This window comes from Neopelma chrysocephalum, unplaced genomic scaffold (assembly GCF_003984885.1).
Source record: "Neopelma chrysocephalum unplaced genomic scaffold, ASM398488v2 Primary Assembly neopelma1_24, whole genome shotgun sequence".
NCBI lineage: Eukaryota > Metazoa > Chordata > Aves > Passeriformes > Pipridae > Neopelma > Neopelma chrysocephalum.
Window position 1 is genome coordinate 12196467 of NW_020897693.1, and position 14902 is coordinate 12211368.

Here is a 14902-nt window from a genome sequence, read left to right on the forward strand (position 1 = left end):
CGCGGCGCGACCTCTCGGTGCAGCCGTGGGCGGGAGGCGGCGCGGCCGCGCCCGGAGGCTCCGCGGAATCTCGTGTACCGGCGGCGGGGGGCGGCCCCGCTGGCTGCGCACCGCCTCTCCCTTCCCCCTCCCCGCTGTCCTCCCTCGGCGTGCAGGCTCCTTTGTGCTGCCTGCAGCGGGGAGAAGGACGCGGCGGGCCGAGCGCCCCCGCCGCAGCGCGCTCCCTGCCCGCGGGCGGGCGGCCGGAGCGGCCCCCGCGCCACCCCCGACCCTTGTGCCCCCCGGAGGGGGCGCCCCCCCGCGGGTGGGACCGCCGCCCCGCCATCGCCGCTTTAAGCGGAGCTCCACGCCGGGAGACGGGGCGGGTCGGGCGCGCCCTCTCGGCTCCCCCACGTGGTGCGGGTGCCCGTGTCCCCGGCCGCCGGCGGAGCGGGGCGCACACGGCGAGGGGCTGCTGCCGGGCTTCCCCGCTCCCGCCGCTGCTCCCCGGGTGGCAGCTCCGGCCCGCGGCCATGCGCCAGCGCCGCCCCGAGCGGCCGAGCGGCGGGGCTGCACCGCCGCCGTGTCCCGCGGCAGCGGCGTGAAGCGGCATGAGGATGAGGCGGGCGAGGCGGGCCGCGCCGGGCCCCCTGCCCCTTCTGGGGCTGCTGCTCCTGGGCGCCCTGCCGGGGCTTTGGACGGTGCTGCTGCGGCGGGAAGCGGCGGCGCAGCCAGAGCCAGAGCCGCTCCCGCCCTCGGACCCCCCCGCGGGGCGGTGGGGCTGGGAAGGCTCCCCGGTAGCGCGGGGCGAGTCCGGCGGCGGCGGCCAGAAAACTTTCCGGACGCTACTGGCGGTGCCGGAGGCGGCGACGGGCCAAGAGGAGCGGAGCGGCGAAGAGCGGTTCGCCGTGACCGGCTCGCTGCCGCCGGCCCATACCGCCTCTCCAGTGGAGCGGGGCATCTTCTGGAGCCGTGAGCTGGAAGAGCAGGTGCCGCCGGGCTTCGCGGCGGAGGAGGCGGCGGCGTGGCTCTCGGCCGCCCGCGCCGCCCGCGTGTCCTCGCTGGAGCGGGGCGGCTGCGGGCGCAGCTCCAACCGGCTGGCGCGGCTGTCGGACGGGAGCCGCGCCTGCGTCCGCTACGGCATCAACCCGGAGCAGATCCAGGGCGAGGCGCTCTCGTACCACCTGGCCGGGGTGCTGGGCATGCAGGAGCGGCTGCCGCCCATGGCCCTCGCCCTGGTGGAGGCCCGCGGGCGGCAGTGGGAGCCGGTGCGGGAGGAGCTGCGCGGCTCGCATTGGGCCGAGGGCGCCGTGGTCAGCCTGACCCGCTGGGTGGACAATCTCACCGCCGTGGTGGCACCCGCGCCCTGGAGCGCCCAAGCGGGCGCCGGTCGGCGGCTGCAGCCACTGTCGGCGGGAGAGCTGGGCGGGCTGCCGCCGTCGCAGCTGGTGGAGTTGGTGCAGTGGAGCGATCTGATCCTTTTCGACTACCTGACGGCCAACTTCGACCGCCTGGTCAGCAACCTCTTCAGCCTGCAGTGGGATCCCCGGGTGATGCGCCGTGCCACTAGCAACCTGCTCCGCGCCCCCGACGGCGGGCTCGTCTTCATGGACAACGAGGCGGGTCTGGTGCACGGCTACCGTCTCCTCGCCATGTGGGACCCCTACAACGAGCCTCTGCTCCGCTCCGTGTGCGTGTTCCGCGAGGGCACGGCCCGCCGCGTCGCGGAGCTGCACCGCCGCCGCAGCGCCGCCGCCGAGCTGCGCCGCCGGTACCGGGCGCGGGAGCCGCTCTGGGCGCGCCTCGGCTTCCTCTCGGAGCGCCAGGCAGAGCTGCTGCAGGCCCGCGTCGACTTCGTGCACCGCCACATCGCCCACTGCCGCGCACAGGCCGCCGTGCTCTGATGGCCCCGGGCCGGGCGGAGGCTGGCGGCGGCAGCTCCAGCTTTCCTCTCCTTCAAGGCAGCGGGACTTGCCCCGGCAGCTGCCGAAGGCAGGAGCTGACCCAGCGTGCCACCGCGGTGCTCGGTGCCCCGTAATCGCTGCGACTGCCGAGGATGGGGGGGGGGTGCGGAGGATGGGAACGGCCGCCGGGAGCGGCGGGAATCACGGGCAACTTGCCTGCCGGGGCTGTCGAGAGGAGCGATTAACTCGGCGTTTGTCAAGATCTCTGAAGATGCGGAGCGCAATCGGTATAATGATGGCCGAGTTTCATTCCAGGACTCTGCCCCGAGAATTCGAAAAACATGAGAGGGTTCAGCATCTTTAGTGCTTTCCTTAACTTTCTGGGTGCACTTGCCCTCGTAAGAAGCCCCATAGGAAAACTGTTGTCTTTGTCTGGATTGGGGTCGAGTACCTCTTCCAAAGGACACAGGCGGAAACTTTTTATATATTCTTTCTTTTGCAATGGCGTATTTAAGTATGAATGTTGATATTCATAGACCAAGAACTGATTGCACAATAGGGGAGCCCCTAACTAGCAAAACTGCCCTATTTATGAAACTTGTTTCCTACCGATTAACGAGAGTGAATCTTTCCACTGATTGTTAAATCTTGTCGGTGAGAAGTGTATAGGAAGCTGATATTCCCTTAGCTCTTAGTTTTTGTTGTGATTGCATTGGGTTAAACTGTTTTGATTCTTAAGCATTTGTTTGTAATCATCACCATCATCCTTCCATCTGACCAGTAAAGTAACTGAGTAATGGGTGGCACAAGAAGGTCTCCCATTTTTAAAAAATACTATGTGCTAAGACTTTGACACAATACTTAAAGTGGACGAAAAACTGTTACATGCACTTTACTTTGACTTTTTAATATTTTTTTAATAGAAGAAGACCTTTTTATTTTACAAAGTCTGCTTTTTATGTACATTATATATGTTCATAAGTTTTTCTGTAACTTACTAAAGAAACTGATATTTCAGTAAAGTGTGTTAATGTTTTGCCTTTGGACTGAATGTTTGCCTGAGCTTTGACAGGGAAGCATGTGTCTCCTCAGCCTTCTTTGATGGGCAGTGGAGGCCACCACCTTCCAGCTTCTCACTCCACTGAACTGAATGAACTTTTACTTGTTCCCTCTGAGGCAAGGAGGGGTAGAGTTAAGCTTTCAAACACTACTCTTCTCTCTCTCTCATTCCTAGCTGTTGTGTCATTGAAAGGGCAAAAGCTCTTTGAGTGGCTAAAGTAATGTGAGTACTGCGGCTGAATAGACATTTGTCTGGTTTTTAAAGCCTGAAATGAACTGCCTTGCCTAGCCCTGAGATAACTGTAGCAGTTAGTTTCAGCAAACTGATAGAGCTTATGTGGGCTAGCTGCCCTCAGCCTTTTTGGGTCCTGGGGCTGGATACCAACCTCTCAGTACATGTGATGTCAGCTGTTACTGTACCAGAAGCATCTCCAGAGATGGTGGTTGTTTTCAGTGGGTGTTTATACTGGTTCTCAGTTTTTTCTTCCCATTTTGGCTATCTTTGCCTTGGGGGTTGAGGCCGAACTGAAGAACAGGAAACCTTTTCAGTCTCGCTGAAATAGTTGGTGGAGTTTTTTTCCCCTACAAAAGTTCTGTTCTGGGTAGGGCGAAGCAGTAGCAGTGGGCATACAAAATAAAATATTTGTACCTCTTGTTTGCTTTTTTACATGTACCAGTATTCACAGAAGAGGCCATTGTACAGCTCACAATAACAGCCAGAATAAGGACAAAGGATAAACTAATCCTTTTTAGACCCTAAATGCCAGTATATCTCCTGCTGTAATCAAACAGCAGCATAATCTCTTCTACATCTGGACAGGCACCTCTTTTGATGAAGGCAGCAGCATTCTCGGTGGCTGCTGTTCAAGTAGGCACTGTCTTCAGTGTTGAGCACTAACCCTCCCATGAACTCAAGGAGGGCTGAGCATTCATACCTGCAGGAGGTCTTCAGTCTATTAATATTCATTCTTTAGATTAAACTTCACATCAAAGACAATTGTCTTTGCCCATTACAGCAGGTTTTTTTTTTTTGTGGGTTGGTTTTTTAATAGGACAAAACAAGAGATTTACAATAAAAAACACCCCCCAAATTAATGGTTGATTAATTAGATACGTTAGATATTGCATCTGTATGTATGCGTATTTATTTCAAAATGTCCCAGCAGCCTCCAAGACTAGCTTTCATTCAGCTGCTTAACTGTCAAGGCTCTCTATTGAACTTGTATTTATAGTTCACCGCATTTATCTCTACGAACAATGCACAGAATCCCATGTGACATTCCTTTGCCATTTACATGATAATACACAATTTAACTGTAATTCTTAATTCTTCTTTAGCATTGCTTTGTAACTGAAATACAGCAGTACTGTCGCATTCACCTCATGAAAATGCATTTAAATAATAAACTGCTGGCATACATTTTAAACTACCGTGAAGAGCAAACTGCTGTGCCACAAGCATCTAAGGTTTCATTTCTGTTAAAGTAGTTTTATAATTATGGCACAACTGTGGCTTTGATGGCTAATGGGAAGTAAATCTCATTTGCAATGTCTTTAGAGCCAGAGCCTAGATAATTACCCCTTTCAAGAAGAAACATGATTTCCTATTTGGTGACTGGTAACTTCCTCAAGTTATATATAAGTAAAGTGTTAAAAAATGGTGTAGTTTTAGGTTGGTGTGAAACTAGACGTGCTGTGCTAGAGAAGCAGTGCCCTGGGAAACGTGTTCATTCAAACAGGACAGAGAAAACTAGCATAGATGGAGAATGGTACCTTACTTTGTTGCTCTCTTATTCTTCTCATGCAAATCATCTTCTGGGCCAGAAAAAACTTTGAATTATCATTAGATTAAGGCAAACTTACTTTATTCTGTGTGATTTCTTTAAAGCAAACACTGCTTTGTAAATTAGTGGTTTGGTACACTTTTTGCATGCCATTTTATCTGTATTTGCTGTCTTAGGTTTGACTGTCTTCCTGCAGAACCAAGGGATGAAGCTGTAAACTTGACATAGTATAAATTCAATGGCACTCATGTAACTGCCCACTTCCAGTAGTTTCCTTTGAGTTACAGTAATTGGTAAGCAAGGAAGACCATTGCTTATTTGAGAACAGGAAGACTTCAGGACCTGGAAGTTGTGAGTAGAAGATGGTTGTCAATAGTAGGATCGACCGGTTCTGGCTGTGCGTTGCTGGCAGCTCAGCAGCCCTTTGCCTGAGGCTCAAGGAATCATCTGCGCAACCTGTATCAGAATGGGGCTGTAGGCTTTAGACCTCACTCAGCAGAACGCTAAAGGATGCGCTTCCCACAGCTTTTCACAGGCTTTCAGTGAAGGATGTGCTTAGCAAAGTTGGCTGCACTGGTGCCTTGGCCAGATGTGGACTGTTGCACAGATCTGGAGAGGCTGGGTGGGAGTCTCAGCCTGCTGTCTGTCCCAGATGCGAGACAGATGGTCTGGTTTTCAGCTCAGAGAAGACCTAGGTGCTTAACTGATAACACTAGAATGAGGAAAAAAATAGAAAAGAACCCCAGAAAAATGTAGAGAGAATATTTTAATTTAAATGCTCTGCATTCAGTCTCATATTCATGTTTCCCCACTTAAATTCAGAATGTCTCCCCAGATTTTTTCTTTCACTGGAATCTGAGGAGTCTTGTAGGGTAGGTGGTTGTTGCTACTCCCAGCTTGAGTTCATAGTCACTGGGATATTACCTCTAAACCCTACTAGTGTGAAGGGAGGACAGATTTCATAGTTTCTGAGAACTAAGGGGTATCAGAACTGTGCTTGCAGTAGAGCACCAGATGGAGAAGTCTGTGAATTCAGTGGGGTTCCCACTTGGTGAAAAAAGCAAGACTGGCATTTGCAGGACAAATCTCCTTTTGCTTCTGTTTGCTTGCATCTGAAGTAATTTCCAGTCAGGATTTATTTTCATCGTGGGTTTTCCTTTGAGAATTTCCTTCACAGCTTGGGAAGCTCATCCCAGGTGTAGAGTCCCCTTACCTCTCACACAAAAGCAGCTGCCCTGGGGATGGAGCTGTGTTGACCTCTGGTGCCACGCTTCGCCGCCCTGCTGAGGCTGTGTCAGCCCGTTCAAAGATTGGGAAAATAACTCGGGGCCAGTGGAAGACAGTGAAAATATAGTTAGTTACACTTTGACTTACTGGTCATACAGCATGCTCTTGAAATCACCAGCATGGTTTTTTGTGGTTTGCTTTCCCTTTGAAGTTTGATGCATTTTTTTAACGTTAATAAGACTTAGAATTTTCTCACTGACATTACTAGGTGGTCCAGGACTATGAGATATGAGATTATGTTAAGACTTAATCTCATTTTGCATGTTATTCCTACTTTGCAACTGCAGCATGACATTTAATCACTCCTTCAGAGCTGTGCTCCCTGGGTTAAATGTGGCAAAGCTCCCAGGAGAACGGGCTGGGCTGCACAGTAAGCAGTGCCTGCCGGGCACCCACACAGCTTCTGTGACTCTCCATGACCTAGAAAACCTTTTACCTTGCTGCCTTGGGTGCTAATGTAGCTCTCCCTTCGGAAGCACACTCATCTGAGCAGAAGTTATTTCCCTACAGCATGACTCGTGTCTGCAAACAGTATTTTATTGTGAATCAACTGGTGTTTTAACAAACATTATTAGTCCCACCCTCAGGGACTCTTTAATCTGAGGGTACTTTGAGTATGGGGCAGGAACAAGGTGTTATACCTGTAATGTCTTAACACACTCTTGTGCTGTGACTTTCCATTGCCTGCTCCAGTGCAGGATGAGTTCATGGGAGAGAAGGACACACACAAGCCTGCATGAATTGGGACTGCTGCTATGTGCAGGTGTGAAAGGAGCTGTGCAGGTGAAGGAGACTGATCCCATCTGAAAGCAAACCAGTGCTGTACTCAAGGAAAAGAGCTCTGGCTGGATTACTGGAGGATGAACAAGAATAGCACAACAAAGAGGGCCTGACACTGCAAATGGATTGGGAGATGTTGTAGCCAGTGGCAAGCATCCTTTCATGGCATTGCACGGGTGCAGAGATAGTGAGTCCCCCAAAGCCCCCTTCTCTACCTTCTGTGAGAGTTTCCTGCAACAACCTCCAAAATGGGTCTTTTCTAGGCAGTCTGTGTTGCAGAATAAAGGAGAAAAATGTGCGTACCAGGAGGTTTTCAGCACCTGAGTACAGGGGACCTGCCCTTCCCCTGTGTAGACCATTGACAGTGATCTTGAAAGAATAGGCTCATTTTCAAAACCTGTCACTAAATGGTTTTGTTACCTGGTGGATTTCAGCCTGTGTAACATTACGTATCCTCAATAACTTTTACTGCCCTCCATATTTAATTCAACCTATTCAATATTATTTAAACTCATTAAATACTTTCCCCATTCTGAGTTGTGAGCAGTTCACTAAAAAGCTCCCTTTTGGTGCCATAAAATCCATTATATAACTTAATATCCAGGAATGTAACAGTTCAGGGTTTTCCATATTATTTGGACTAGGGCATGCCATCAACCTTGAGGCATCCTCAGAGCTTACACCTGAAGTTGTGTGATGGTGAGGATTCACAGACATTTGGGATCAGTGCAGTTTTGGGTGAGGCGCGAGGCTGGGAGGGACCCCTCACTTCTGCCACTCACTGCTCCTTATGTTCCCCAAAAGCATGTGCAGTTATAGACCAAATTACTGTTGGTCTATATGGACTGAGTTGAAGTTGATTTTTCCCTTAGTAGTTGAAGGGCTTTGTTCCTAATAGTATTTCCCAGAAAGCAAAAGGCAGCTGTTCTAAGTGTCTGTGTCCACCATGTCCTGCTCCCCACCAACTACCCCTCCCTTAAACTCCCTCTTCTGCCAAAAGCCTCCTCCCCTCATGGCTGGAATTTTAAAAAATGCCTTGCTGTGAAAACAGACAGGCATTTACCTCAAGTAATACCAACGCAGGAATGCAGCCCGGTAATGAGGTAAGGAACAAACATATTTTTTATCAGTATCTCCAACCCCAGCATAAAAGAAGGGAGGCGTATTTCTGGTATCGTATGTTTCAGTCAGAGGAGTCATCATTTTTTAATGTGCCTATCTTGCCAGTTTCCTTTCTGTGTCCTGCTGTGGGGAAAGGGCATTAATAAACTATGGTTTGAAGCTGCTGTTGTGAATATTTTTTAGCTATACATGATTTCTTGTAGATGAGCAAGGAGTCTGCTCACAGAATTTATTTGTTTAAATGACTGCAGTTAGTCAGTTTGCTTTAGTTTAACTGGGTCACCTTCATCATCTCCAAAATTTTCAATGCCCTTTAGTTTGTTCAAGTTAAGGAGGGGTAATTGTTTCCTTTTTTTTTGTTAAAAACATACAGGAACTGCTCATCAGAAAAAGAGCTATTTTTTGACAGTGCAGTGCAAAGTAAGGTGGCACAGTTTATGGGTGAACCCGTATGCAAGGATCTGGAAGATATTAATGATATTATTTCCTTTCATACCAGCTATCCAGCAAGGCAACTGCCCACTGGAGTTGGTTTGGTAGCCCCCAGAGATCAAAATCAGGCTCTGTTAGTGATTTGTTAAATGCAAGTAACACTAAAATATTTTCTGATTTACTGCTCTGCAGGGGTAAGAGCACAAATTTCCCTGCAGTTAGGATGCAAAAACTGGTCATGAGTATATCCACGATGAGTATTACTAAAGATATGCTTCATCCCTCTTTTAGAAATGACCAGGGGGACTCACAGTGGTGCTTCTTGTTCCTTTCTTTGTTGACTAACCTAGCAGACTTCTGGGAGCCCAGCTAACCAGAGCCTGCTGTGAGAGTCAGGATGATAGGAGGTTTTATGAGCTCCTCTAGCAAGAAATATTTCAGGTTGTGTCAGAAATGAGGCTGTCATCTTCTGGCTCATAAAAACAATTACCTGTGCAGAAATTTATCAAAAGAGCAGCAAAGAAGGAAAAGAAAAAGTAAACTGGGAATGCTACACTGAGTCCAGCTATACTACTTTCAGGGCTTATTAAAGTGGTTAGTAGATAGCATTGAGTTATTCCCTTCCTAGCAACATGGCACAGGGCAGAGGGCAACAGAAATAGCCTGGGGACCAGCACAACAAGTTACATGGGATGCTGTCCAGTGACAGAGTCTGAGGCTCCTGAAATCGCAGATGACAGAGCCCAGTGCAGTCATTTATCCATCCGTTCAAGCCAACACAGAGGAGCTCCTAATCAGGCTCCTCAGGTGTCTGTCAGCTGTAGGACAATGGACCACAATCAATGACTGTCAGTTCTCTTACCAGTTTGTCATTTATTATTGAGCTGATGAATATTTGAGCTTCTGAAGATGAGTTGTTGGAGCTGATACAGTTAAACGGATGCTCCTGGGTTGTCTTCTCTTTTTCTCCAATCACAGAATCACAGAATGGATAAGATAGGAAGACTGGAGGTCATGTAGTCCAACCTCCCTGTCCAAGCAGGGTCCCCTAGAACATGTTACTCAAGATTGTGTCCAGACAGCTTTTGAATATCTCCAGAGAAGGAGACATTCTTCTTCTTTAAGAAAAAACTTAAATCATTTCCCCTCCTTAGGTTCCTACTAGTGCTTCAGATGATTAAAACTAAATTAGAAATGTAATTGACTTATCAGTGAATAGTCCAGATAGTTATTTTACTTGTATGTTGCTCCTCCTAGTCAAGGCACATAAACAAGGCATTTTTTGTCAGTAATGAGTCTCCAGGCAGTTTCGTTTTCTAGGCCTCTTCTACACAATCAGGACAGTGCAGTAACTGTTCTCTAGACTCTACAATTACTATTCCTTGATATGAAGCTATTTCCATAAAAATAATAAAATTATTCATAGATTTTATAAAAGAGGATACTTGGGATTTTTTTCCTTGTGAATTTTAACAACCAGGCTACAATTTTTTTTCTCTTTGAAACTGTCAGGTTTAGCTCCTTTATGCTGAAGAGAGAGTAGACAACTGCTTCATGTGACAACATCTACTCCCTATTAAGCAGCATGTCAATCCCATCCGTCTTAACAGTGCTTTTGGTGACATCAGGAAAGCTGTCTCTGATCAAAGAGACATAGGACAGGTAGGTTACTTACTGAAGTATGGATCTAAGCCTTGGCTGCTTCATGGGTGATGTACTGATGCCTTGTAAATGTATGGACAGTTTGGGTTAGTATGTAGATCACAGATGCATATGCAGTGTCAGAAATCTGAATCATGACATTAGTGAATACAACTGTTAGAGAGATTTTGTTTTGCTCTGGGAGAAGAAAACCCTCAGGATCAGCCCTAGCACAGCCATCTCCCTTCCTCTTCCTTTGCCTCCCACCCCCTTGAGTTGAAAATAGATGTTTAAGCCACAGAGCAACCCAATCATATTCAGACAGGATCAAAACAGGTGGCCCGTGAAGCTGCAAGATTTGTACTAACCCCAGTGTAATCTGGCGTCAGCAGAGTGGCAGCTGGTGCAGAGGATGGGGCTGGGCTCCTCCAGACTGGGAGCAGTCAACCTGTCTGCCATGAGCACCATATCACAGCTCTTTGCTCTGGCTGGCCATGTCACCAGCTGTGCTTCGGGCCAGGAATAGGGACAGGCACAGCTCTCGTCCAACGCAAGTGGGAAACCCAGCACATGATTTCTAGCAGGGACCGAGTGGCGAAAACGTGGATGTTTCTGTATATTTATTAATGCAAGGTATCGTCTTGCTTCTCCCTGCCAGGATCATCCTCAGCACTTTGGCAGCTAAGACTGCTCTTGAGACACAGATTTTGACCTCAGAGGTGGGAAACAAAAGCAGAAGGATCCTTCTGGAAGCAGGGAGACGTCCCACAAGTCGAGGCTGCAGCTGTGAGCTGCTCAGCTGAGGTTCGTGATCCTTGCCAGTGGAAAAGCTGGAACAGGGGCACTGCCAAGACATAGAGGTGGGATAGCTGCTTCTGCAAGAGACTCCACAGAGTCTGACCAGTAGGAAGGAACATGCTCCAGTGAACTCGTCTGTTCTGATGACATTTAAAATGCTTAAATCCTTGTTATCTGGAAAGAGAACTTCAGGGTATTGACCCCATGCCTTGTTCAAAATGCTCCACTCATTTTCTTTACCATTTTCTTTACCATCTAGATAATTTTTGCTCCTGTCCACACTTTGCTTCAAGTTTTCAGATATCACCGATAATCACACATGCTGGTACATTTTATACCACACACAGACAAGTCTGCCTGCCCATGAGGCATGCTCCCTCCACTTGCTGTTCTGTGTTAGGAGGAACCTACCCATACTTGCACATAATGCCCCAGAAACACCAGCTAGGGTGGTAAGGAACACATGACATGTTCTTTTATGTTGAAATGCAAATAAGTGTTTTCTTCGTTGTAATTTTTCAATCTTTTGTCATTTTAATGATACCTGTCCATTTCTTTCAATTCCAGCAACTATCAGTATGTTCACAGTCATCAAGAGAATTTCTTCTCAGAAAGAAAAGTATACTCCCTGAACAACTTTTAAAATTATCCTGCCTGATATGAATTACTCAAAAAGCTTGTTAATATTTCAGTTCTCAGTTTGCATAATAGCTGAAAAATATAGGTGTGCCAGATGGAGTCTTTTATGCATTAGAAATTAAAGAATTTTGACTTCTAACATTTTAGATGTGCGTACATCTTCCTGAAATTGTTGGGGAAGGGCAAATACAAGAAAAGCATTTACGGCATTTCTGAACAACTGCCAAGGAGCTAAGATATAACATGGGTGCATAATAAAGAATAATATTCATGCTTAATGATAATGACATGGACCATTCAGAGGCAATAAATACTGTGGTAATATTGATGATGTGCTATGAACTTTGGCAGAGCATTTCATGACAGATTCAAAGCATTTTACAAAGATGAGTTAGGCATCACAATGCTCTTGTGTCTTATTACCCTGATGTTACAGAGAGGAAAAAAAGAACAGAGGAACCAAGAGCATGTTGCCTGACGCTGGCATTGAAGCTAAGGCAAACCTTGCCCTGAAGCTGCCAAGACTTGGGCCCAGGTTTTTTTTCTACCTAGCCACGCTGTGCTGGCAGCAGCACTCACTCACTTCAGAGGTGCTCTTGATACTGCTGGCTGGCGGGAGCCTTCACCATCTGCCATGGGCAGGAGGGGCCCTTGTTTGTGACCCCTCAGGGGACCCACTACCCCCGAGCTGGCAGCTGGCGGCTTAGGTTGCCCACGCTGCTGCTGGGAGCTGGCAGAAAGGTTGTTCCCGCTGCTTGGCTTCCCCCACACCTCTGCCCAGTGCCATGTTGCTGCCCTTGCAGGAGCAGCACAGCTACATTGCTGAGCTCACCTTGTTTCCCAACAATGCCAGGCAGGCTTCAGAGTAAAGAAAAGGTAACACAGTCCTGGGATTATAGATAAAAGCCTCAGGGTCATAACTGTAAGTAAAGGAAAGCTGAGATATTTTTGTCTGTCTCATATTTCTCCCAGAGTCCTTGTGTGACCCATACCTTGAAGGGCAGTAATGTGGACTCAATGGAATAACCCAATTGCAGGCACTCTTCAGTATCCAGATGAATTATTTCTCTTTTCCCATATTTAGACTGGATCTTTTTGTTCTTAATGAGCACAAACGTGACATCAATGGCTCACATGCCTACATCTGTTGTCTTCTGGGATACTGACCCCAGAGAGATGGCTTAATGCACAGCCTAAAAGTATGCTGTAAAATCTATAAGGTTTTACCCAACAGTGCTGTATTAACTGCATATATTTTCTGTGGAAACTGTGGTCTCTGTGCCTGCCTTTGCTAGCAACCAGACAGAGCATCTTTAGATACATCATTAACAAGAAACCACGAATTAAGCTCTATGATGATGAATGAAGCCTTTCAAGTCAAGGTCTTGCTCCTTAGATACTGTTGACACAGGAGTGCCAGGCTTGCAATGTGCAGGTAGGAGTTTGCACAGTGGTTGGTCTGATATGATGCACTGATTCCTCTGGGGTTGTCTCTGGACTTGCTTCTAGCAAGTGGTGCCCATTCCCACCCACCAGCTGGCCTGATGCTGCTCTTGGGTTCTCCTTGCCTTCTCAGGAGCACATGAAGACTCACAGCAGACCTGGTTCCAAGTCATCCCTGGAAAAGCAGAGCTTTGAAATTTGAAAATTTGTGATTGGAGGAGTCAGTGCAACACTATATATTAGCACAGGCATGTGCAGTTACAGAGAGCACAGTAATGACTTGGAAAGATTTGGAATTTCATGTGGATGTGCATAGACAGAAAACTAGAAAATGGTTTTTCCACTGCCTTGCTTTTGGTGTAGGAAGTTGCACTTTTGAAAGTGTGGATCTAAATAATTGCAAAATTAAACCATACAAAAAATGCATAGTTTTATGCATTTTACTCATACAGTGATTGTGTAAATAAAACCCTAGGGACACAGCAGAGGGAAATCAGGCCATTTTATGCTGTTGACTACCTAATTTAATCACTGTTCAACCCAAATTCAGAATAACAGGGATTGGAAAACAAAAACCAACTTTATTATGATGAAGTAATGAACTTAAATCACTAGACATAGGTGAGGCTTCTGTAGATCAGATATCAAATCCAATATTATCACAAATGCCACCTAGTATTAGCAACACTTTCCAGAGTTCAGGAACACAGGAAGGGCTTTCTTTTGACTTAAACCATTGCAGCTTGAAAACTGATTTTCTAGCCTTCTGCCAGTAGAAGTCAGAATAAGGTTTAGAATATGATTAGTGCAAAATATAAATGTTTGATAATGCTTGGTGGTTTCTTATGTTGTTGTTTTGTTATGATTTTTTCATTTGTTTGTTTGTGGTTTTTCATTTTGTTTTTGGGGGTTTTGGGGGTTTTTTTGGAGTGAGGTATTGGGTGGTTTTTTCATATAATTACTTTTTGAGAATAACTTATTTACATGTTCGTCTGTTAAGAGCTGGTGATAGCTCTGTTAGTTTGCATTAGAGTGTGAGTACTGTCAGTGGAAATAAATCTGGCATTCATATTCTCCTCACAGAGCCTCAAGTTTTGCTCTATCAACACTTTCCTTAAGTTCACTGCATTAAGGATTCAATATGACAAGTGTGCACCTGGAGGCAAAGCCCGCTGCCTTCACTCCCCTCTTTCCCTGAAACCCCAAGTCTTTAATTTTCCTTTGTTCAGGATAAAATGATATGTAAAGTATGTGTTGCCATGGATGCAAAACTGAGAGCCTATTGATCCTCCCCTTTTCCAGGTAGATATCAAGCAGAATATGTAACATCAGAGGGTAGTATGGCATGGATGCCAAGACAGAGTCAGATTGGGGAAGGGAGAAACTACTTTAAAATTGAAGTTTCCATAGCTCAAAAGTGTCTTGTTGAAATACAGCAACTCTGACCCTTGGGGAAATTGCTGGACTTTTTCTCCATGTGCTCAGCAGCATTCCTCTGCCAGCACTGCCTCCCCTCCTCCATGTGCTTCCCACCATGCAAATGACATGGTTCATTCCCATTTCCCACCCAAACCCACTCAGATTTGAGCTGTGTCCCAGATATTTGTTCTGTATGCCACAGATTATGGAACAATGGCATTTTAAATGCCATGCTAGAGTGCTGTGAAGATGAATGTCTGAGACTGCTGCTGAAGGATTCCCAACTGCTGAATAGCCCAGCTGGGTCAAGCTGCCTATCCACCTAGGGCAGGCAGGTAGGGAGAGCAGAACACACCGCCACTTATGGCTCAGGGACTTCTGGAGACGACACCTCAGCCACTGTGCTCTTCTCTTGCAGCAGATGAGACCATGCACCTGGTTCTCATGAACAGCACATGGGGTAGTGTTGAGCTGCTGCAAGAGGCAGTCATCTCACAAGAGTGCTACAGTGCCAGAGAGGGACACAGTAGGGGTGTGGTATAAATAAATCCATTTCAAAAGTGATTTACAATGTTTCTCTAAGTTAATTTCAACCTTATTTTTTATACCTATTGT

At 47.3% G+C, this 14902-nt stretch overlaps 1 protein-coding gene across 1 annotated transcript; it reads left to right on the forward strand.

The window, feature by feature from the left end:
• Positions 1-378: 378 nt before the first annotated feature.
• On the forward strand, positions 379-4366 carry FJX1 (four-jointed box kinase 1). Its single transcript, XM_027703985.1, has one exon. The coding sequence runs from the start codon at positions 591-593 to the stop codon at positions 1881-1883; it is 1293 nt and encodes a 430-aa protein (XP_027559786.1). The 5' UTR covers positions 379-590; the 3' UTR covers positions 1884-4366.
• The last annotated feature ends 10536 nt before the right edge of the window (positions 4367-14902 follow it).